The following is a 24,896-nucleotide window of genomic DNA, read 5'->3' on the forward strand; positions in this document are numbered from 1 at the left end:
CATGTTTTTTTTTATCTTTGATCTCCTTTTCATTTCCTGTTTGATTAAAAAAAAGAAAAAACTTTTTTTCCAATGAAATCATAAAATCATTCTTTTTAATTACTTTGGATATATTGTCATCTCTGGGGTCTGCTTTGTTCTGTAACTATTTCTTCAAGAAAGTGGAGGTGACAGGGGGATAACTAATTTGTATTTGAACAATCTCTGGTACGTCTAAAAATAGAGGGCAAGAAAAGGAAAAAATTATTGGCTATGAAGATGAACAACGATCTTACAAAAGTGATACAGGACTGTTCCATCCTTTACAATACTTTGCTTATTCTAATCCCCAAATGAGCATCCCCTATCATTTCCCTGTCTTGATTCCAAGTGTTTCTTACCTTGAGATGCCTTTCCGTTGCAGCAGTACCTTTCAATTGCTTCCTTTATATTATGGTTACACTTGAGAAGTTCATATAATGCCTATAAGAGAAAGGGGAGGAAAAAACCTATTCAATAAAAATTACCAGAAATACACACTTAACAGCATTAAAGCAGGAAGAAAAACAAAACAAAAAGAAAAAACAAACAAGACTAGTAAGAGTCCTGACAAATACTGCCTGAAATGCTCCCTAAATGCAAGACATTTGGAGCTTTTGCTTGCTCAAACATTTACTCTACTTAACTATCCTGGTGATGGCCTCTGGCATACCAGGGGTTTGTTCATTTTCACTCTACCCCTCAGAAGACACCCACCAGTATCAATCTTGACTTTTGTTTTTTTAATTCCCCGCCCATCTGAGCCGGGGCAAATTTCCCCATTGTAGATGATTTTTTTCTAATTGGGATAAATTAGAACTGTGGTCTTGTTTCTTGATATCACCTACTCCCTGCCTTTCAGAGTGCTAATAAAAGTGAACAGAAGCAGGCCTAGAATAAAAGGATGGTACTTGATGACTAGGGTTTATAATGGTCTCATGGTCTACTATGAAGGGTGTCATTTTCTAAATATTAGAATTTCTTCTCATTAAATGTTTGGAATTATAAATACACTAAATAGCAGCAGAGAGAACTTAACTGAGAGTTAAGTAATAATCTACCTTCCCAGGTATTTCCAAGGAAGGCAAAGATGGCTCAATATTAGTAAACCTATTAATACATCAATAGGTTAATGATCAGGACATAAGTAATCATTAAAATATAATCTAGCTGCTAAAAAAGCATCTGATAAATCAGTATCCATCTTTAATTTTAAAAAGACGATAACCATTATAAGTGTAAGTAGATGATTGCTATTTCACTTAGGATCACTGAGGTTGTTAAAGATACAGAGTGAAAAGTATATGAGAGGGAGAAAATGATGTCAGAAGACAAAACTAGGGGCATCCAAAAAAACCCTTATTAGGCAGTATTCCCAGCCCCATCCCACATACAATCAATAGTATCCTGCCTCTCTAGGTACACAGTGCTTAACAAAGCGAATTTATACAATCTTAATAGATAATACTTTCCAACACTTCTTGAATAAAGTTCAAGAATAATCCAAAAAATACCTTTATTATAAAATCTACAAGTCCAACCATAGAGAATGTTTAAATGACATTATAGCCACAGGATGGAACATACTGTCATCATTGAAAAAATTCTCAATGGCAAAGGAAAGTAAGTGATTCAAATTAAGGTGTGTGCATATGCATAGAAGAAAAAAACAGAAAAGAAAGCGTGAAACAATGTGGGGTGGTTATCATGAGGACTTGGGACTTTTTTTAAACCAGTATTTTCCAAGTTTTAAAAATCTCTCAGAAAAAAAGATATCCTGTTCACATGCAAAAAATATTTGAACCAAATATAAGAAAATTAAGAAGGGCACCTCACTGGCTTAGTTAAGCATCTGACTCCTGATTTCAGGGTTGTGCGACTGAGCCCTGAGTCACACTATGGGCTGGGCGGGGAACCTGATTCTCTCTCTGACCTCCCTGCCCCCTCCCCCTTAAAAAGGAAAATCAAGAAGAGACCAGTTAGCAGCTGTTTCAACAGAAATTGGAGTATACCTGTTCATTGTCCCTTGTGTGTGTTCCTGCAGATATCCTATCCATTATTTTTTCATTTCCAGTTCTTAATGAGGTCTCAACAAGGTACTCCTTAACTTTGCTCTCCAAAACCACACCAGGACGCCAAAGTAACTGGTCTTCATTTTCATACACTGATAAAGAAAATTCCATTAACACATTAAAAATAGTGAACACACTCACAGATGTATACAACTGTTCTTCCTTTTCTTTGATATGCTTTACACTGGAACAACTAACTTTGAGAATAACAGCAATTTGGTTGTCAGGCAAGGTGACTCTTGCCTTAGTGAAGATATAAAACATTTTTTTAACTTTATTAAGGGCCAAGTGTTTCAGTGGCTAGAGCAAGAGATTTTTCACGGTTGGATTTAACTAACCTATCAGAAGGCATCAATGCCTAGTAAAATCTAATGTAAACCCTTGAAGGGTGTTTTATATTCTCCTAATGAGGGGGTAAAAATAACATGTATAAATTCTTTAATAACCTCACTGGAATTTCTTGAGGTTATCTCTTAAACTCCCTAACTGCCTCTATGATGTGTATACAGATTTAAAACTGCAAACAAATAAAACAAACAAAAATAAATAAAAAACAAAATATCTGTGAATAATAAAATACCTAAGAAAGGTAGGTTTTTACTTTACTGATTTTCTCCCAAAGGGTGAATTTTACTTACAGGAGGATGCAGATTAATCAAAAATGGAAAAGAATTATTAACAGTAAGAGAAATAAACTTTCTAAAATCTCTTAAAGAGGTTGATATATTAATAAGTGAAATGTCACTAAAACAAGATGTATAAATCTATTAACGCACATATTGCTACCATACTTAAAGCATCTACTTCACACAATAAAGTAACATAGATGGCCAAGTATCTCATTGCTTCAAGTACAATGCATTCTTCAAGTATATGATAAGTACTAAATATAGCTAATAAAATAATTTACCGCACTATGTACCAAAGAGCAGGATAAATGCTTTATATATTCTCAACTGTGTGAGGCAGGCATTATTGTTCCCAGTGAGCAGGAAAGTTAAAAATAAAATGTGCCTGTGAACCAGTAAGAATGACTTTTAATGTAAATTTCCTTTCTTCTTTGTTAAAACTGAAATAGGTAAAAGAGTTTGAGTTTATTCCCTTCAAGTACGGAGAAGGTACACCTTCCCTCCTGAATGTGTACCACTGAGAGATGATTACCTCCATTATGTTTAATCTAAGAACTGAGAGCAGCTGAGCATGTTCTTGACTTCAAGGGTTTGTGTCATTTGGGTGGGGAATGGAGAGGCTGGTCATCTGAAGATCAGCTACTGTTTGCCTTCCTAGGACATCATTTCGAAAGCAGTTTAGGAAAATGTTGTTGCTAGGGGCTGCCAACGCTAACTACCCTAAGGTAGCCAGTCCTCCCTTCCTTTAAATGGAGGATAACCTAACAGAGCAAAGGAAGAAAGAAAACCTCAGGAAGGGTTGTGCAGCTATGCTGCGTTGGCCCCATGATGTCACATGGACAAATCGACTCTACAGAAAACACACATGGCCAAATCTTCAGGCTTCCCAAGTTCAGCTAGGGAAGTGTACCTGTATTTTTATTCTCCACCACACTTTCAGAACCAACTATAACTAAGATCTGACGAAAACGTGAAGAAATACTGATTACACTTAAGTAGGGGTATACAAAACATGAAACAGAATCCTTGTATTCCACCACCTTCTCTCTCAGGGCTTGCAGAGGAGAATTTCTTCTAGATTCTTTATTCATCAACGGTTTTCTTTCCAAGAAGATTTTATCTCCTATGTGCTATAATCTCCTATTATCTCAGGTCATAACATTCTACCCACTTCTACCAGACTGAGACACAGGCCAAGCAGATGCACACGCAGAGGCATTCTACTACTTTACTGGGGCCTTAGCATCCCTGTAAGGCTACGCAGCCTTACTACACAGGGAGAGAAGTGGTTCTGAGTCTCAAAGTTAATTGTGATATATTATTCCCAAGTCAGGTCTAAACCTTTGCTGGTTCCAAATCTATCTTTACACTGCAAGGTTGAGAGGCACCTGGGTGGCTCAGTCGGTTAAGCATCTGCCTTTGGCTCAGGTCATGATCCCAGGGCCCTGGCATCGAGCCCCACATTGGGCTTCCTGCTTCTCTTCTCCCTCTCCCTCTGCAGCTCCCCCTGTTTATGCTCTCTCTCTGTCAAATAAACAAATAAAACCTTTAAAAGAAAAATATATACTGCCAAGGATGGTATATTATCAGATAATTAAACAAACATATTAAGGGGTAACTTGGCCTAACAAATATTATCAAAATCAAAATCAAAAGCCTTACTTACCTTTCTCATCACCATCATACTCTCCAAGGTAAGGGGGGATCTCTGCCTGATATTGTAAACCGATCATTATTTCCTATAAGAAAATTCAGATGTAAAAACAACTTATAAAAATATACTGAAAAACAATTAATTAGTTATTTAACAATTAATCAGTTACTATGAGTCAAAAGAAATTTCATCTTGCAACAGCAAAACTAACTTAAATTACTTCACAAATGTTTTAAAAAGCTATTTTAGTCCAAACTGTCTACCAAGTTATTATGATGGTAACTCAACTTACTTTCCTCAAATCTTCAGGCGAGTTACCACTGTCCGTTTCAACATCTTCAACTTCTGATTCCTTATCTCCATCACATGTAGTATTTGCTTAAAAGAAGAAAATTAAATTTAAAAAAAGTTTTTATTGTCTATTTTGCAGTACCCAGAAGAGTGCCTGGCACATGGGATTTTATAAAAATCTGTCGAATGAGATCAGTACAAATATACTCAACTTGTAGTATGCTCACATTTTAACACTAAGCAAATTAAGACACTAAAAATACTAAGAAAAGTGTTTTGGTCTACTATCAAATAGTTTGGGAAGGCAAAAGGAAAACCACTACAGTCACCTTAAAAAAGAACAGAAGACACTGAGGTTCTTATTATGCTCACCCAGAGTTAGCAGATTAAGTCTATCAAAATTATGCTTTTGTACACATATACCTGCATGTGTATTTGCATTTGTTAAGTGAACAGTTCTTCCACAATCAAAATACATTAAAAAATAAGCAAGGTTGCAGATAAGAAATTATTTCACTTCAAAAGCCTTTTAAATATTGCTGATTTTTACATTAAGGGGCAACGCCAAGAACTAAAAAGAAAAAAAAGAATCAAATCACTAAAAAAATTTTTAAATACTTTTTAAGCACCTGTTTTCAAAACCAGGAAAGTAAAGGGTCTTTTAAAAGAAGTCCATAAAATTTCATGGTTGAAGAACTAAGATTGGTTACCATAGCAACAGATGAATCTTGGGAAAGAAAATACACAGCCTTGCAAAACTAACCAAATGTTTTAGGTTTTCAAATAATGTTGGTTCTCCTCTATCCCAATAAAAGGTTACAATCTTATTTGGATTGTAAGAAAATTGTATTTCCATTCGGCTAAACACTGAGAATATTCTGACAAAATATTTTTTTGTCTTTTTTTTTTTTTATGTCTGATAAACTAGTGAATACCATAAAATGTACTTGAGCCACAGCATCAGTGCTACTATTCATCACTAATGACTGAGCTTCTTACATCGTAAAGGCCGAGGGAAGAAATCAGAAGTTTCGTGGGAAGTCACAGACGGTGTCAGGTCATCCGCAGAAGACTGAGTTTCTTCATCATCACCCGACAACAGGTCTTTTGCTATCTCCTCCTATAAGAATTAAGAACACAGCACTAGAGTTAGAAGTTATTACATCTCATTAAAAAAAGAAATTATACCTTACCAATTTCATCTTAGTCATAAACATATTATGTATTACAATACAATTAAGAACTTGGTGAAGTCCCCTTAGTTTTGAAAGAAGTAAATCTGAAATGCTCCCATAATGTACATAAATATTTTAAAACACTTAACATTTAATTATATATAATATTTAATAACTATACTATTATACACTTAAATAATCTGCTTAACTTACAGATAAGCAGAAAGCTTATCTGAACCTGTAGGCTATTTTTTAGTGAGTTTACAACAAAAGTCACCTTATTTCTAAGTGATTAACAATTAAATTCACTTTCTTTTTTTTTTTTTTTTTTTTTAAATTCACTTTCTGCTAACATAAATAAAACCAAAAAATTCCCCAAACCCCTCTCTTCCAAAAATTTAAAAATCTAATGAAAAACTCTGACTAGTTATATTATTTTAAACAAAACAAAGAAATGGGTCTTTTTAAGATTTTACTTACTTATTTATCCATGACAGAGAGAAAGAGAGAGACAGAGACAGAGACATAGGCAGAGGGAAAAGCAGGCTCCATGCAGGAATTCTAATGTGGGACTTGATCCCAGGATCACGCCTTGAACCAAAGGCAGGTACTTAACCGCTGAGCCACCCAGGCATCCCAAAGAAACGGGTCTGAATTAACTTGTATCTAAGTATATAGTCATCCGTGTACCTGGTACACAATAGGCACTCAATATTTGCTGAGTAACTATGGTGATTACGGTGTACATTAATATGATCTTTGCCTGAAAAGGGGGAGCAACAAAACTCACAGGAAGAGATGTGGATTCCTCTCCCTGTCTGAGATCTAAAAGGCAAGGAAAGCCTTCCAGAGACCACAGAAAGTTAGCAGAAACCACGGCTGTGTGAACCTTCCTCAGCAGGGACTATGCCTTCCCCACAACCAACAATGTTACAGACATATCACCAAGGCCTTGGCTGCTGTGGATGCTGTCACCCACAGAGCCCAAGAAAACAGAACTTCTCTCCAACCACTCCAAAACTAAGCCGGCTTGGTTTGAAGGCTTCTGGGGGATTTATTAACCAATGGATTCAAGTGTTCAGAGAATCAAAAAAAGTTAGGGCAAAATCTAAGTTTAGATACAGTAGGTCAACATAGGAAAGAAAAACTTCATGGGAGAACAGTCAAACAAAAATGTTTTAGGAAGCTATTAGTACTTTTAAAGCAGTGTAGTCAGAGCCAAACAATATTTAAATAGGTTGCCAAAATGATAAAGAGCAATGGGTCAATAAGAAGTTTGTATTTCAGAATTTTAAAATACTTTCAGTTAAAAAATGAAACCAATCAAATGCCAATGATAATGGATCTGGAATTTTTCTTTTAAATGCTTGTACTCACTTTGTCTAGTGTCATGTCTGGTAGTTCATCAGCAAGTTCACTTGGGGAGCTGTTTGCACTGGAATTTGCCACTGCTGGAATTGTAGGTTCATAGCCATAGAATGCCAGTAAATCTTCTAGAGGCATGTTTCCTTCCTATTCAAAGCCAGGGCACAAACATAAACTCAGGAGATATCACAATAAAGAAGCATAGATTAACTGTGATGCCCTTAATGTTCATAAAACACATTATCAAAACTGCAGTATCAAATCAAAGCCCAGTTTTAGTTTTTCTTTTTGTACTACTGCTAGAAAATAGGGTTAAACACTTAGGACTATTATTTTTTTTTTAAAGATTTTATTTATTTATTTATGAGAGACAAAGGGAGAGAGGCAGAGACACAGGCAGGGGGAGAAGCAGGATCCATGCAGGGAGTCCGATGTGGGACTCAATCCCAGGACCCCAGGATCACGCCCTGGGCCGAAGGCAGGCGCTAAACCGCTGAGCCACCCAGGGATCCCCCTAGGGCTATTATTAATATATTAACAAAAGCCTAACAATTAACATCTTCATTTTTATTTCTAGTTATCATTTCACTCTTTAAAAAATTCCTCAAATATTTGCTTTAGTGATCTTTTTTTTTTTAGCATTCACATTAGTATAAAGATTTTCCGTGAAAGAATTTACAATTAATCAATCAATAACTTCACGTAATTTTCAGCTTGTTTCCTTACAATTAACAGTTGACCACTTAGTTTATCTTCACGTTGATGAGATGATATCTGAAGGGCAACCACTGCTGAGCAATCACTAACACCAACAATTATTTATATATTACTGTTCAAAATTATCCTTTATATACTAGTACCATATCTCTATTCTGTACAACTGTTTTAGGTTTCTCCTCCAAAACCACTTACTGAAGTCTGTATCAATACCACCATCTTACAGGTGACAGAAGCTTAATTCTGGGTTCAAACCCCAGTACCACCAGTTCACTTAATGGCAGCAATACTTTGATAAAACTACAAACTCTGGCTGCAATGCTTCCTGTGTTTTACCTACGCGAGGCCACATTTTGGCCACCCTTTTCCCCCAACTAATTAATCTGAAAATAAGTTGTGTATTTTCTTTTTAAGAATATCTTAATTCAACTATTAAAGTGTATACAACCATTTACAATTATTCCGATATATAAATACAAAATAACATATCTATAGACTACTCAATTTGCTCTATGTTTTAAAGATGTTTATGCTCATCTATGAAAAAATTCATTAAGGTTGCTTATGGGTTTAGTTTCCCCTTTAAGATGAAATGCCTAAGTCATGAATCAAAAGCATGAAAGTGGTAAAGCAGAGTATGTAAAATATGCCCTCAGCTGATCACAAAGTGAGCTGAAATAAGCCAGTGATGATTTCTAGAAAGCCAGTGGTTGCTCACCAGGGCCCACAGGATATTCAGGCCCTAGAGTTGCCCAAGATTCTGGCCTTCACCCTTACAGGTCTAGAACTTTTATTTTACACTGTGCCTGATTAAAAGAGATCCATGCTAAATGAACTTAGAATAAGGTTTATGACAGAATGTGACTTTGTAAATTTGCAGTAGGAGACATGTGGCTTTCCAGTGACCATACCAATCATGTCACTCATGAAATCCTTTCAGCTTGGGATTGAAATCAGTTAAAAAGCTGCTTTGGTAGCATGGAGTCAGCACAAATGGAGCTGGGATGGTCAGGATGGCCAGAAGTTTGCCCATGCCATGGGGAAACCTCGTGAATTATTCTTCTTCCAAATCAAAGTACAGAACCCCTCAAATGTACCCAGAACCAGATTCTGAGTCTCTCTAAACCTGCTCCTTGCAGATTCCATGCAGCCCACTCCCTGTGGCTCATACTGGTTCTAAGAAGAGATTAGGTTGCAGCTTTTGCAAACCACCTGTTTGTAGTATTTCTTCAAAACCTCATGGTCCATGAGCTGAGGAGATGTCAATTCTCACGCATTATACCCTAATAGCCCACCTTTCCATCAAACATTTACTGGGTTTTAGGTATTGTGCAGAGGTTGCTAGCTGTGGATACAGAAAAGAAATCTATAGAAAAATCCCTGTTCTCAATGAGTTCAGTCTTGATGGAAGAAACTGGGAAGTTAACAACTATAATACAATGTGTTGGTTGCAATCATTAATTCTGGAAATGGTAGTATACATTTGTAGGTACAGAGAAGGGAAGAACTACACTCTAGAATAAAGGCATGCATGAGGGTAGGAGGTGCCACATAGGGTGCAAAGACTGAGCTAAGTCTTGAAAGATGAATAAGCATTTGACAGATGAGGGCTGTGTACCAGGGACTTGTGGAGTGTCACAGAAACACTGACTGAGCAGTTACTGGGTGCCAGTAGGCCACTGTGCCAAGTGCCAGGATGAAAAATAGGTCTTACCCTTCTGCTACATACAGTCGGGGGCGGCGGTGGGGGGGGGGGGGGGGGACGACAAATAATGACAATACACAAAAAACAAAACTGCCGATTAAATGAATGCAAAGGAAACACATAGGGTCCTGAAAAACAGAGTAATATAGAGAGTTTACTTTCACAGGGTCAAAGGGAAGACAGAGAGTGCTCCTTACTCCCAGGGCAATGGGAAGTAAATGGAGACTAAAAACACAAGTGGCGGGGGGCGGGGGGGGGGGAGGGGGGGGAGTGCCATGACTTTACTTCTTCTTAAATGTTGGGCAGCTACCTAAAGAAAAATCTGAAGAGGTGGAGAGACAAGAAAAGAGCAGGGAGACCACTTAAGGGTCTCATGATGAAATAAGGTAGTGATATAAACATGGAGACATGTAAATAGATGATATATATACTAAAGTGGAATCAAATGGGTTCCTGGATATAGGAGTGAAAGGGGGACAGAATGAGGTCTCTCCAGATTTCAATATGAGCAACTCCATAAACAGTGGTAACTTTTACTGAGACAGAAAGGACCAAAGGAAAGGCTTCTGAAGGAAAAAAATTAAGAATTCTGTAGGAAGACCCAAGTTTGAAAAGACTATGAACCACCTAAGTAGAAGAGTCAGGTTGGCCAGCAGCCTGGTACTCAGAGGATCAGGCTGAGCTAAAGATATAAATCTGGCATTCGTTAGCATCTAGATGTATCTAAAAGCCAAAGAAAGTGGGAAGGTAGACAAAAAAGAAAAGGGAATATATGCTTTCTTAGAAGTACTTCTAGATATATTACCCTACAGGCAATAGGATATATCTGGAAAATTTTAGGCATAATATGCATTTTGAAAGTAACATTCTAGGGGAAATAGAAGAATGACAGCCTCAACTAAGGAAGGGAATTATCTGAGCAAAATTAAGAAAAAAAAAAAAGAATGTTTTTCTTGACCTACTTGATAAAGTGAATAAAAGTGATGGAGGAGTCTAAATGGATTGCCTGTATCTGGCCTGGAAGGCTAAACACTTATAGCACCGTTATGAGGCAGAGATATCAGATAGATAAACTTGAGGGTGGAGAGCATGGCAGAAATGATAATTCAAGGCAGAAGCCAAACCAATGGCCTTGAATACGATCATCCAGAAAAGGCATATAGAATGAGAAGACAGAAGATAGAAACCAGGGGAATGCCATCAATTAGAACATAGGCAAAGAAAGAAAAGCCCATAAACACAACAGAGGGAGATACCAGAGAACTAAAAGAAAGCAGAATTACATAAGCTAAGGAAGAATCAAGTGTGGAGAGACCAGGGATATAGTCACTTAGGTCAAATATCAAAGAGAAAACAAGCAAAATAAAGAGAGACAGGAATTCTCTGTACCTGTCAAGCAGGAATTATTGGTGACCCTACAGCCTACTAGGAGAACCAAAGCTGAATCAATGAAAGGGAGAAAGTACATACACTATAAAAGGAGACTCACTAAGGGCAATACAGGGTTCAAAGAATCTCTTCCAAATTTAGGAAACAAAACGTATGAGTGGGATTTTCTATGCTGAAATAAAAAGATAAGTGGAAAGAACAGACTCAGGGATGGAATTAAGAGTCAGCCTAGGATGTGGCATATACTCTTGGAACTGTACAGAAAGAATGAATATAAAAATCAAGTTTGTACGTATGGGGCACACAGGAGATTCTAGGTAGTTACTCATGAAAACCTTACTTTCAAAAAAAAAAAAAGAAAACCTTACTTTCTCTATAAAGACACAAGTAGGATCATCTGTTGAGGAAGCAGGTGACTACCCTAGTAGAACTTTATCAACACATTTAAGGAATGACACTAGTTACCTAATGGGAGCTGATGCTAAAACAAATTATTTGTACTAAAACTTGTATAGCAAAACTAGAAAAGATGAATCCAATCTCTGAAGCACTTCACAAATGAAACTTCTATTAGACCTAGTAATAAAGGCCTTAAGTCCTATGAAGCATAAGTTTTTTCAAAATCGAATGAGTAAATCTGTCTCTGAGATCTGCGGTGGCTAGATCAGCTTAGAAGTTTGATCCAGCATCTTATTCCAGGTACAAAGATTTTTCTCTTCTTTTTCTCAGGTATTATGTTGACCCTATTTTAATTTTAAGGGGCATATCTGAGTCTAGTCACACTTATAAATGAACTATTTTCTCACTCAAAAGTTTTATATCAGGAAGAACACAAAATCTAGAGGCAGAGGACTCATTAACTGCTATCCACTACCATAGTCAAATCACCTAACCCCTCCCACCTCCATTTCTTCATCTGTAAATAGAAAAGCCTCAAAATTTCCTTGATCCTATGATGCATAACTTCACATACCAGAAATTGGGATGCATTAGATTACCAATGTATAGATTTCCCACAGTACTGTTCCTCCCTGCCCCTATCTATATTATTTCTAAATATACCATACATTTCACAATCAACAAGACTTCTTAACCAAGGAAATAATGCTAATACTCATCTGATACACCTAATGGTATTCCTGGACTGATGAAAAGAAATTGTCTAAGTATAGGTCAATTTCACATAACACCAGTCTGATATCTTAAAATACGCATTGAGAAACAGTATAAAATTAAGTATAAACTTAATTTTTAAAAAAACTCACAAAACAGGAAGGATCTATACTAAAGTGTAAATGGTAGAAAAGATGATTTTTACTTTCTTATTTCACAATGAATATCAAGGGAGAAATCTACCTATTATTGTAAAGAACTTCCCTAAAAGTTATAGCTCTAGACTAGTAATTAAAGCCTCAGGAAACAGTAACATGAATAAACTAAAATATAGAAAGACAGGACATAAATCTTATTTTATACAGTTAATAACATAATCTAGTCACATAATGTATTCTCTACACCAAAATACTACTATACAAAAACTGTTTTTTTACCTCTTATTTTCCACAATACATAATGTACTAAAAATTTGTAAGCACTAAAACACACGCCATATTTATTTATTATGAGTATAAACACATAATAATTTCTAAAAACAAATATTAACATCAAGTCCCTAAGACTGTGAACATGTATGAATTCCTAAATCAATGTTCTAATAATAAAAGATTAACAGAGTACATTAAATGATATAGAAATAATTTTAGAAATAATTTTAAATTTCTTCTATAAATGATCTTTACTCTTTTTTTTTTTAAAGATTATTTATTTGAGAGAGTAAAAACAAGAGAGATCACAGAAGGAGAGGGAGAAGCAGACTCCCTGCTGAGCAGGGAGCCTGATGTGGGGCTCAATGCCAGGACCCTGAGACCACAACCCAAGCTTAAGGCAGACACCTAACCAACTGAGCCACCCAAACACCCCTAATTACCAGCGTTTATTAAACAAAATGAAAATCATAGCAATAGGACTAGGTATTTTTGTTAATAGCTGAGAATTCTTTACTGTTCATTATTTCTCTAGATCTTTCCCAATGTCCTTTTAAAACCTACTAAACAAGGGGCACCTGGGTAGATCAGTGGTTAAGCATCTGCCTTCAGCTCAAGTCATGATCCCGGCGTCCTGGGATCAAGTCCTTCTCCCCCTGACTATGTCTCTGCCCCTCTGTGTCTCTCATGAATAAATAAAATCTTAAAAAAAAAAAAAAAAAAAAAACACTAAGCAGGGGCATCTGGGTGGTTCAGTCAATTAAGCACCTGACTTTAGTTCAAGACTCAATCCCAAGGTCCTCAACGGGACCTCTGCTTCCCTCTGCCCCTACTGCCCACCCACCGTACCCCCACTCCACTCATGTGCTCTATGCTCTATTAAATAAAATCTTTAAAAACACCACTAAAAAAAAAAAAAAAAAAAAAAAAAAAACCTCCACTAAATACAGGTTAAAGTAGCTATTACTACAATCTCTAGAAACCTACAAGTCTGAAAAATAAAAATCTTACCAGCCCATAAAAATCTCAACCAGATTACATACTCAAGTAGTAACTGAGTTAACACATTAAATGAAATTTTAAGTTCTTATTTTACTGACAAAACAGCTATCTGCATGTCTAAAATGCAGTCCAGTTCATTTATACCATTTTCTTATTTCATGTTGTAACTATGCTGTCTCCCTATGTTTAACAACAAACACGTAATCAAGGCAGGGGCCTTATGAGACCACCTGAAACTTTTGCCATGGGCCCAGGGTGGTCTTCTGACTTATAAATGTGCAGAAGAGGGTGCCTGGGTGGCTCAGTCAGTTAAGCATCTCCCTTTGGCTAGGGTCATGATCCCAGAGTCCCAGGATTGAGTCCCACATCGGGCTCCCTGCTCAGGGGGATTCAGCTTCTCCTTCTGCCTCTCTTGTTTGTGCTCTCCCAGACTTTCAAATAAATAAATAAAGTCTTAAAAAAAAAAATACAGGAGAGAAGTGTCTATTCTAAGAAGCCTTCCATGAACTTTCACACTAGGCTAAATACCATTTACTATATACATCCTTTCTCCCATAGCTCTCATCGCTTACTGCCTCCATATACAGTTAACGTATCATATGAAAAATCTTTGTTCCCTTTTGTCACTCTACTTTAAACTGTAAGCTTCTAGAGCTCAGACACATTTTCAAATTGCTCATTTTTGCAATCTGCTTGTAATTCTCTGTTATGAATGGTTACCCATTCATAAGAGGTAGGAAGGAAGTGCCTGAATAAAGCCAAGGCAGAGCTCAAGACTCTTGGGAATCTTATCAAAAAGCAACATTTTATCATCACCCCTTAAAGGAGCAATACCCAAAGTTTTTCTTCTTATTTTCCAACCATTTTATCTCTATATTCCCAAATCTATTTGACTATAAGCTGGTTTCGGTTTGTTTGTTTGTTTTTTAATGATTAAATCTAACAGCAATTGTGTTGGATTAATTTGCCAAAATTAGGAATCAGGTCTACCAGAGTAAGCCTGGTAGACCTGGGGTCTAGATCCTGAAGAATGCCTCTATTTCCCTGTCTATTAACATGAAGGGAGAAATACAGTAAAAACTCATCTCTGCCTCACAAGGACAACAGAAGAGACTATGTAAGAATGTGTCCTGTCTTCTTCAAGAAAAAGAGGTATAAAAACTCAAAGGATTAATCTAATTCAATATTATTCCTGAAAGCTTTTGTTACTCTGGGCTGATCAGAAATGTGCAAATAAGGTTAATTTATAGATAAGTATAAGCCTACATTTTTTCAAGTGATCCCTATGGAGACCTCTCTCTGTAGTCCTGATATAAATATGTGTTTAAAAATCCTGTTCATTTCCATTTACAATGATTTGGGGTTTAAGAAATTATAAATTACATTTACTCTTGTCAATTTTTTAAAAAATGAGGGGTAGAAAATGGGACATTATTACTTCACAATTAAAAATAGAGTAAAACTTTTTCAATGTTCTTTTAGTACTCTACCACAGTACAAGTTATTTAAAGGAAAAGACTTCTCCCTGTGTCTACTGCAGTGTTTAATTAAACTCAAGTGTGACTCCCCAGTAGAATAGTGTGGTATAATGCGCTGGGCTGGGCTACCATTCAGAAGCAAGTTTAGGGCCCACAGGTCTCTCTATCTCATTATTCTCACCTGTAAGATGACCAGATGTACTTCACTGTGCTTCAAAAACTTAAAAATCAGATTAAGAGATAGAAAATAATTCTGAAAAGTCAAATGAAAATCTACTCATTTATTAGGCTTTCCTTCAAAATAATGAGAAAATCAGTGACTGAAAGTTAAGTCAAACACAAAGATGCAGATTCTATTTTTATTTCAGATAGATTGTAAAATAACTTATAACAGAATTTCAAAATCTTTACTATGAGTTTGCTATTAAAATATGAAAGTTAAATCCTTTACCTTTTCTAAGTCTTCAATTTCAGAACTGAAGTTTTTACCCTCATCCATCATTTCCTCTTCTTCAAGAGTTCTTTCATCATCATAGTCATGGACCAACATCTCAGCAGTGGGGTCAAAATCATGATCCTCAGAAGACAAAGACCCAACTGGAATGAAACAAAGTGAATCACTTTACACATTCACAACGTTACTTACAAGAGAAAATAATTTGTGTTCTTCTGCCAGTTCCTTTTAATGTTTATGTGTGAGCTTTATTAAATGCATTTACTATATACTTAACAGGTTATAAAGACCATACAGTTCTGAAAAGGTATCTAAATCAGCAAAAGAACAAGGCAGAGTAATTTAAAAACACTTTAATAAGAAGTCCAGTCCATGAGAACAAGACTTATAATGCCAGCAAAATGACTCCATTTAGGAGAAATACTAAAAAAATGTTTTAAAGCTCAAACCTGTTTGTCAGTTAGCTTAATGCATTTGTCCAAAAAGCAAGAGAAAAATGACAGAAGAATTATGAATGGAAGATTTCACAAGAATCTGTTTTACCATAAGGCTCAATACTTCAGGCAAAGAAAATATATAAATTTCACTCAACTTATAACCCTCAAAGGTATAAAACCCAACAGAAATCTGGTTCATAGAAAAACACAAGTTTTTGTGAAGCAGCTATACAGCAAATCAGTCTCTAAAGGTCTATGTCATTTTTCATGTCCATAACTGTATTTCAAGCTCTCCACACAGGCATTAAACTATAAGAGCATACTTTTCTTTAGACTACTAATAAAGCAATTAGTTTTTAAGATTCTGTGAAGGAAATACTAAAAATCATATCTACAGGTTTTTGAAAGATGTAACCTGTTGCAAGGTGTTTTGGCCAATTCATACTGGTTTATAAAATCATAATGCTTTTTAATGGCAAATGTGAAGTCACCAGAATATGCTGAAAACCAAGCTGAGAAATGAGTAAGATTCATAATGCCAAGATAATGAAATCGAATTTATGAAAAAATGGAATTTTCTCCATTTTACTCTAGTATCTAATTCAATTAGACCATTAACTCTCAGAGCAGGAAAACAAAGAGGTACCAGAATCTTGGTGTAGTGAAAGCAAGAGGTAGAAGGTCGCACTTTTTAAAAACTTTTTAACATAAAAAGGTTTTTTTTTTTTTAAGTAAAGCTATTTAACATCTTAAATTTCAAACATTTAAGGACAGTATGAGATCATTACCAAAACACTAATCTACACCAAAGATTTTTCACTATAAAAAAAAAACAAAAAACAAAACCACACAGACATAATTCAAAGATTTTGATTCTGAGTTTGGAGAACTCTAATCATTAGTCTTAAAAATAACACAATTTCTCTGTGGAACTCAATTCCTTAGGAAGCTTACATTACATTATTTTTTTAACATTGAAAGATATTATCTGTGTATTTCAAAACCTGTTGAAGTACAGATGGTTTAACTTAATTTTAAGGAGAAAGATGAATATTTATTAAAGAGCTCAAAAGCAGAACATCCACCATTATCGATTTCCTATTTTGAGGAATTCCTGGAAACCTGTGCGGTATACAAAGTGTCAGGGATGAAACAGATGGTAGCTTTTCCACCTCTTTGAGGGCAGAGCTCTCTCTGTCCTTTTTTTGTTATCCCCACATCACTGGTCACAGTGCTCTTCTCTCTTAAAATGGAAGGTATTCAGTAAAGGGCCAGAAATCAAAGGGCCTGAGGGTCTACTCTTGGCTTTGTCCCTGGCTTGCTGAGACCTGAGGCGAGTCATTTAAACTTTCTGGGCCCAGGTCCAGTTTTTCATCTGTAAAATGATTAGTGTTGGCTTAGATGACCTCAAGAGCCTCTTCTAAGCTCTAAAATTTTCTTTAAAATTGGCTACATGATTAGAAACAGGTTATAAAAGTTTGTTTAAACACCAAAACTACACTGTCTTCTTGCTCTTTAGATTGTAACTTCTTAAAAGCAGACAGTGATGCAAAATGGAAAAATTCCATTATCATCCAGATGTTTGGCATCATGTATATAAATATTCTCTTCCTGAAATCAGTTATGACAAAGAAATGTTTGTCTCAAAATTAGAAAAACTTTTTAAAAGTTTTTTTAAATGTAAAGATGTAAACAGCTACTTAAAAAATAACCACAGATTTCTTCTGCTTAATGATTATTTTATAATACCTTGAAAGATAATCAAGTGAGATCTTAAAAGTCAACTAAATACACAAAGTAATATGCAGGGAAATGGGCTGTTCACTCTAAGGCAACATGTTGTAAGGGAAGATTTGGAAGCTTTTCCAGGCTCTATTAACTAGGTGACTCTCAGTAGAGTTATTCAAAAGTTTTCTCAAGTGTAAAATAAAGGACTTGGAGTAGTTCAGAGGTACTTTTCCTGGAGACTATTAGAGGGAAAAGAGGCAGCCAAAAAAGGGCTGGAAAGAGGGTCAGAAATTGAAACAAAGCTGACCTGTCCATGATGGGATTCAGGGGTGCCAGAAACCCCAAACTGTATGCAATTATGCACACGTGGAGAATTCAGGAGATGATCCCTTGCTTTCATCAGAACCTGACGGTCTTTCCCATTTAAAAAAGGTTAAACCCTACTAGATGATCTAAGGATGGGTCACCTCAAAAATTCTGTATTACCACTTTTTTTGTGACAAACTTGAAAATCCTGTTTCTTTTAAGGTAGCTTTTACCTAACCCTCAAGTTCCAAGTTTAATACAACCTATAGTCATTCCTCAATTATGAAAAAGGTAGAAGACAAAAATAAGGAGAGACGAGGAGTCATGGTTAGTTAATAAGTAATACAAGTAATCCCAAAGTTTCAACAAATTAAAGAGTTGATTTCTCAAAAAAAAAAAAATTGAAATCTCAACTGACCTGCGAAAGTTAGTGGAAAGTTAATTTGGGATTAACTGTTTCAGGCTTGGAGAAAAAAAGGATATATGATAATTAAAGATATATGACTTAAAAAAGAACACTTGTCTGTTGGCAGCTTGGTAACAAGGTTTTTTTTTTTTTTCTTCAACATGCAAGAAAAAAGAGAGAGAGAAAGTATAACTTGTTCCTTCCTCAAACAACTGCATTACCAAAATGTACGTTGAAACTTAAAAACAAATGATGCAAAATTCGCAGGACCAATTTGTGTGTGTGTGTGTGTGTGTGTGTGCGCGCGCGCGCACGCGCGCGCACGAAAACCTCTGGCAATAGATCTCTGAGCTCCCCATTATCCTTTGGGACCCACTGAAGAGGTAAGAAAATAGGACAGACCTGGGCTCGAACTTCCAAAAGAAGCCTAGGAGAGAGAAGAAAACGTGCGGTTAGATCGCGCAGCCCGGGGAAGAGGCAGCGCCGGCAACAGGGCGCAGAGGAGGCGGAGCGCAGGGCTGCTCGGCCGCTGCCAAAAGTCCGAGACGCAGCTCCGCTCCAATCGCTCCCGGCCCCCTTCGGGCCCCTCTTGGCCGCCTCGCCTTCCTCCCCGGGTCCCCCGCGCACAGACTCGCAGCCCCGGGACGAAGCCCAGAGTCTAGCAGGCAACTCCGAGCCGCCCCTCCGAGCTCCGCAAGTTACAAGGCGGAGAAGCAGAACCCCGAGCGGCCGGCTCACGGCGTCGGTCCCCGGCCGCCGGCATCCCGCGAGTCCCCCGAACCCCACCCGGCTCCCCACCGACCCGAACAGCGCCCCGCGGCGGGATACCCTGTCCTGGAAGGACAGCGTCCTCCCGGCACCCAGTCCAAGCTCGGGGGCCCGGCAGCCCCGATTCCGAGGCTGTCCTCCGACCTGAGCGTAGGCCAGCTCGAAACTGGACACCCGCCCCCAAGCCAAGGCGCAAACCCCCCATTCTCCCTCCCGAAATCGGAGACGCGGCCCCGCGGTCCCAGAGATGCTGGTTCCTTCCAGGGCGCTCGGTCCCTCCCTAGGCCCCCGGCGAGCCCCGGCCCCAGGGGCTCCTGCAGCGGCGCCACCCCCTCCCCCCAGCTCGCGGGTCCCGTGGGACCAGCCCCGGGCCGCGCCGCTCGCCCTGCCTCCTTCCACCGCGAGCCCCCGGGGTAACGTCCGGAGTCCGGGCCGCCGCCTTCCCACCCCCGGGGCTGCGGGGCGAGGAGTCCCGCTCGCCCCCCGCGAAGCCGGCGGCCGTACCTGCCGCTCGCCTCGGAGCCCGGAGCAAAGTGGGGCGCGAGGCTCGCGGGCGCCGCAGCCCGGACCCGCCGGCCGGGGCCCCGCGCACTCGTCCCGCAGGACAGCGGCGCAGCCCGCTCCGCGCGCGGCGATCCGGCCGCGGGGGGGGGGGGGGGCGGTTTCCACCCACCCCGGCCCCCGAGAGCGGCGCCGAGGCTCGGGCGGCCGCGTCAGCTGCCCGGGGACGCCGCGCCGCGCCGTCCGCAGGCCCGGGCTCGCGGCCGCCGGGCGCCGCCTCCCGTCCGGCCCCACCGCGCAGCCGGCTCGGCGCCGGGGCCGGAGCCGCCGCGGCCTAGTCCCGGAGGGAGCCCGCTCCCGCGCCCGCTCCCGCCCCCCGGCCGGCCCCGCCACGGCCCGCCGCCGCCCCGCCGCCCCCGCCCCGCCCGGCGCCCCCCGCGGGCCCGCGGGAAGGGCCCCGGGCGCCCCAGGCCGGCGCCGGGCCACGGGGGGCCGCCGCAGCCCGCCGCAGCCCGGCCGCTCCTGCCCGGTTCCTCTGCTCACCTCCGCCATATTGGTACCTTTAGGGCGAACGAGCAGCGCCGAGCCCAGTCCCCGGATGGGGCGCCTGAGCCAATCGCAGCCGCCGCCGCCGCCGCCGCCGCCGCGGTCCGCCCGGCACCCGCCCGGCGGCGGCGGCGGCTCGGCCCCTTATAGGGCAGGGCGGCCCGCGACGCCCCCGGCCCGCTCGCACGCCCACCCCGCCCGCGCCCGCGCCCGCGCCCCGCGCCGCCCCCGCGCTCGCCGCCGCCGCCCGCTGCGCTCCCGCGCCCGCCCGCCCGCCGCTCTCGCTGCCGCGAAGTTCTGCCCAACTGGAGGCAAGTGGGGGACGAACGGAAACTAGGGCACGGGACGGACCCGCGTCCACGGCCGGGCCGGCGGGGCCGACGCGGAGGACCGAGCCCCGGACGCTGCGGCCCGCGGGGAGGGGGCGGCCGCAGGCGCGGAGGGGCCGCTCGGCTGACTCGCCCACGGGAGGAGACCGCTGGACGGGAGCGCCTCGGAGGACGGACGGACGGACGGACGGACGGCAGGGTCGCCCCGAGTCGGAGGACGGCGACCCGGCACTTTGCGCCCCGCCCCCAAGGGATCTGAGGACTGCGGGGTGCAGACCTGCATACCCCGGCTCTTGGCCCGGCCCGTGGAAGTGGTATTTGCCTGTACAGAAGAACAGGCAAAGGATCAACAAGGCAAAGCGTTTGAAAAGACTTGCACGATTCAGAGGAGACACTCATAAAACATAAACTGCGCACGCACCCATAAAATCAGAACACTCCTAGGGGCTGTTAATTACTAAGTAGTCCAGAGCATGACCCAGGGGTGCACACTCGATAGCAAAATAGTCTGTCAGAGGCCCTGAATGGAGTCTCCGTCCGTCCCAGAAGGCCGAACGTTTGCTTAGGGTCAAAAAGAAAAGTTCCATGGGCAAGCACATGGGTGGAGAAGAGAGTGGACGAGGCTTAACTCGGAACAGGTGCCTTCTGGCCATTTGCTCTTCCAGTGGGAGAGGTAAATCTAAATTTGTTCAAGAATACATGAGATCTCAGTTATGCAAAAATCATTTTCATGTGAATAATACCTACTAGTCCATCGAGATCTGACTCTTAACATTCCAAAGACCATTCAATTCGGAGTAGGGTTGCTGAATCAAAGGCCTACAGAAAGAAAGCATCAGTGAGCCAAATACCGTCAGACACTCACTCCTGGCAGATCCATATCCACGCTGAACAACTTTAAGCAAAGTACACAGAAATATTCACTAACAAGTCATGGGTACCCCACAGAAATGAATCCCGCAAGTTCAAGTCAATGGGCCAAGTGGACTTGGTCTTGAGGCAGAAAGCCGGAAATAACTACGTATGGAAAAGAAAGTTTAAAAATGTGGAAAAGTCTCCTTTAAGATCCATGGATAAATCAGATGTCAGATGCAAATACTCAGACAAGTGTGGCAGATGCTACAGAGACTTGCAGAGGAGAACGCTCTCAGAGCTTTTCTCCCAGTTGTTGCTAAAACATGTAATATTAAATGATGGAGCTGAGGTTTTTGCTCACAAGTTGAGAACCTTTATAGAAGCTAAAACTCTCCATACTTTCAATGGAAACATGACAAGTCTGCTTTTATGCTGGGGTCACCTTTGATTCCCTCCTCCAAGAGAACATACAGAGAATGAGGCTGAAAACTGGAGGGAAAAGAGTTACTGTCAACATTTTTGCGAAGGCATCTTAAAATTCACATTACTCCACTGGTAAACGTTATTTATTTATGGAAATTTTGGGGAAAAAATCACTTCAACCATTTCAAAACATCGTAAAGACATGGAAAATTACACTTTCCCTGCTGTGAAAGATATCTTTTGACCTTTTGTCCAGCCAAAGCTGAACTTTGAAACCAGAGGCTTGGCACACGTTGTATGTACTGTCCTCAATGAGGCGTTTAGAGTTTTCAAAGTTAAAAAAAAAAAAAAAAGGCAGCTTGAAATTAAGCACAAGTGATTAACTTTAGAAATGTTGCAGTGAGCATGCCCTGTGGACAGAGCCATTAAACAGTGCCCTGATCTGCTTGACCACAGCATGAGCCACCACAGACCAAGTCAGGGATCTGAATCATGAAGAAAGAGCCTCCAACAGCCTGCTTTGTACTTAACATTAGGAAACATGTTTTCTTCATAGCAAAACGTGGCTAATCCAAGCTATAAATGGAGTCTTAGATTCCATATTGCCACGTCCAAGAAGTATAGAGACTCATGCATGCACTTGCATGAAATTAGTAGAGTTTCTGCAGATTCTTTTTTTTTAATAAACTGTAAAGATTCCATAGAAGTATTTATAATTTTGACTGTTTATATTCTCATAGTTTATGTAGTCCAGGGTATTAAATAAGGATTCACAGAAAAATAGTGAAGCTAAATTTTCAGTTTAAGGAAGCAGAGCTATTTTCTCGCCTTCTAATCACTAGAGAAAAAGTTTACTGCCCAGTCTTACATAACACATTCCTTTTATGATAAAGTGTGTAAAGTCTATGTACGTACCTGGATCTTCACTTTTTTTTGATGACAAGACTTCTAGGAGTTGGTACAGACAAAAAGTCCCCTTGTTCCATAGAGTGGAATAAAAACATTACTTTTTACTGTTGTTTTTATTAACCTGTCACTACACAACAGATGGTATTATAGAGAAACAAATCCTAAGCTGAACACTACAGGATCACCATGAGATTCCTTGTCTCTGAAAAGCTTGTACTGTAACTGTATTCTTGTATGTGGCATGGATGGGAACAAGAGGAAGGAAAACTCAAAACTGAAACCATGGTAACCCTTTAAGGAGAACCAAAATGTAATAGATCCTCCAGCCATCTTTAGAAATGAAATAAATCAGCCTGGGTGGCTCAGTGGGTTGAGCATCCAACCTTGGTGATGACCTTGGTGTGGTGGGATCGCACTCTCCTCTCTGGACCCCTTCAGTTGTGATTCTCCTCTGCCTCACCCTCTGCTCCTCCCACCGCTCATGCACTCCCTCATAAAAAAATTTTTTTAAATAAATAAAAACTTAAATGAAATAATCAAGAAAAGTTTACAAATGTGTACTTTGAGACATTTTATTAAAAGATACATAAGATAAAATAAGAAAATGTAAATATAAAAAATGAGGACCAGGAAGTTAACACCAGAGAAAAAGAACAAGAATATTCAGATAATGAGATGTAACACAATAGGAGAGTTAAACCATAAATTTTGGCTCACAGCTTTTTGAAGACAAAGCAAGAAAATAAATAATTGCAGTTAGTTGTTTGATTCTCATTGTCTTTGAGGAGAAATATACAAATTTTTCAATGGCAACAAAGCTTTCCAGGACACTTTAAAAGAAAATATCTTGCCTGAGCCACATATTAACAAAATAATGTAGAGGTAAATACCCCCTACCAGATCCTCAAACTCATTAGCAGGTTTTACAACACTGTTTCTTTTAGTGACCATCCATGAAAGTTGGGGGTACTATACGGCTGTGTGGCCTACTGAAAGCAGTTTTAGTAGGTCCACAGTAATGCAATGCAAATATTTAGCTTTTTGCAGATTCCATCTAACCCAAGGGAAAATAATAGGCTATCCAATATTAATGTCTATGATAGTTAGACAGGCATAAAGAATGGGTGAAGTAGGCTTGTATGAAGGCAAAAGTGGGGGCAATAGCAAACCAATAGATAATAATCCTGTCTGAATGGGGCAGCCACCAACTGAGTCTCAGATGGGCTCTTGCCTTGTAAGAATGTGGGCCCAGTGCTTCTAGACATTTCAATTCTCCACAAACAACTTGAAAGTTGAATTTTTATGAAATCTGTTTTTAAAACTTGCCAACTGGGCTGCCCGGGGAGCCCAGGGGTTTACGGCCTGCCTTCAGCCCAGGGCCTGATCCTGGAGACCGGGGATCGAGTCCCGCATCGGGCTCCCTGCATGGAGCCTGCTTCTCCCTCTGCCTATGTCTCTGCCTCTGTGTGTGTGTGTGTGTGTGTGTGTGTGTGTGTGTGTCATGAATGAATAAATAAAATCTTTAAATAAATAAATAAAAATAAAACTTGCCAACTAATTAATTTTTTAACACCATGTAGGCCAAATAAGTCTCATTAAATCATGCTGTGAGCTTCCAGTTTGCAGAACCTAACCTAGAGTATCCAATTAATATTACCTCTCAAAATGGCTTCAGATAAGACTGTCATGCCAACAATTCAGCTCTCCATTGGATCAAATTACTGGCATTTTTTTCTAAATATATCTACTTCTGTGAGATTCTCAAATATTTTTTGTTGGAATGAATGACTAGTCTCTAACAAGGCTAATTCATTTTTTTTTTTTTTTGGCTAATTCATTTTAACAAGTTTTGACTAAGCAAAGATTGTTAACAGAGGAGAGATGCTCTTTGGGGAAAAAAAAAAGTATTCACAGAGATGAAAAGAGAGCAAATCCTCAGTTCATTAGAGGAGAAGAGAACCTGGTCCACAGACATGAGAATCTATCTGACCCATGAGTCAAAGCCATCCTTAAAATATGATGGATACATCATACCTTTGCAAGGTGTCTAAGGTGATCCAATTACATCTTCAAACTTGGTGACTTTAAATTTAAGGTATATTCTCAAAAGAATTGTGAATACTTACAGTCCTCTCCACATATCCAAGTTGACATTTAATTTTTTCTGTTATAAGTATAAAGAGTTGCAAAGGATA

General features: G+C 39.9%; 2 protein-coding genes across 9 annotated transcripts in view; one reads left to right on the forward strand and one right to left on the reverse strand.

Annotated features, from left to right (window-relative positions):
- The window catches only part of SETD9 (SET domain containing 9), a 28,540-nt gene extending 21,361 nt beyond the window's left edge, over nucleotides 1-7,179 (forward strand). The window contains exon 6 of the mRNA XM_072826503.1: nucleotides 5,593-7,179. Coding sequence (XP_072682604.1) covers nucleotides 5,593-5,647 — 55 coding nt within the window. The 3' untranslated portion in view covers nucleotides 5,648-7,179. The remainder of the gene's footprint in view (nucleotides 1-5,592) is intronic.
- Nucleotides 1-24,896, reverse strand: part of MIER3 (MIER family member 3) — a 76,830-nt gene that overhangs the window by 10,753 nt on the left and 41,181 nt on the right. For 5 of the 8 annotated variants that reach the window (XM_072826497.1, XM_072826496.1, XM_072826494.1 and 2 more), the window contains 7 exons: nucleotides 15,491-15,636; nucleotides 7,217-7,351; nucleotides 5,664-5,784; nucleotides 4,666-4,751; nucleotides 4,386-4,458; nucleotides 2,031-2,182; nucleotides 381-462 (listed from right to left, as the gene is read on the reverse strand). In XM_072826497.1, coding sequence (XP_072682598.1) covers nucleotides 381-462; nucleotides 2,031-2,182; nucleotides 4,386-4,458; nucleotides 4,666-4,751; nucleotides 5,664-5,784; nucleotides 7,217-7,351; nucleotides 15,491-15,589 — 748 coding nt within the window. In that variant the 5' untranslated portion in view covers nucleotides 15,590-15,636. Of the gene's footprint in view, nucleotides 1-380; nucleotides 463-2,030; nucleotides 2,183-4,385; nucleotides 4,459-4,665; nucleotides 4,752-5,663; nucleotides 5,785-7,216; nucleotides 7,352-15,490; nucleotides 15,637-18,772; nucleotides 18,798-19,642; nucleotides 19,667-20,182; nucleotides 20,312-24,896 lie in introns of those variants that run through there. The other 3 variants (XM_072826495.1, XM_072826499.1, XM_072826498.1) reach the window with 3 other exon arrangements.

This window comes from Canis lupus, chromosome 5 (assembly GCF_048164855.1).
Source record: "Canis lupus baileyi chromosome 5, mCanLup2.hap1, whole genome shotgun sequence".
Lineage (NCBI taxonomy): Eukaryota > Metazoa > Chordata > Mammalia > Carnivora > Canidae > Canis > Canis lupus.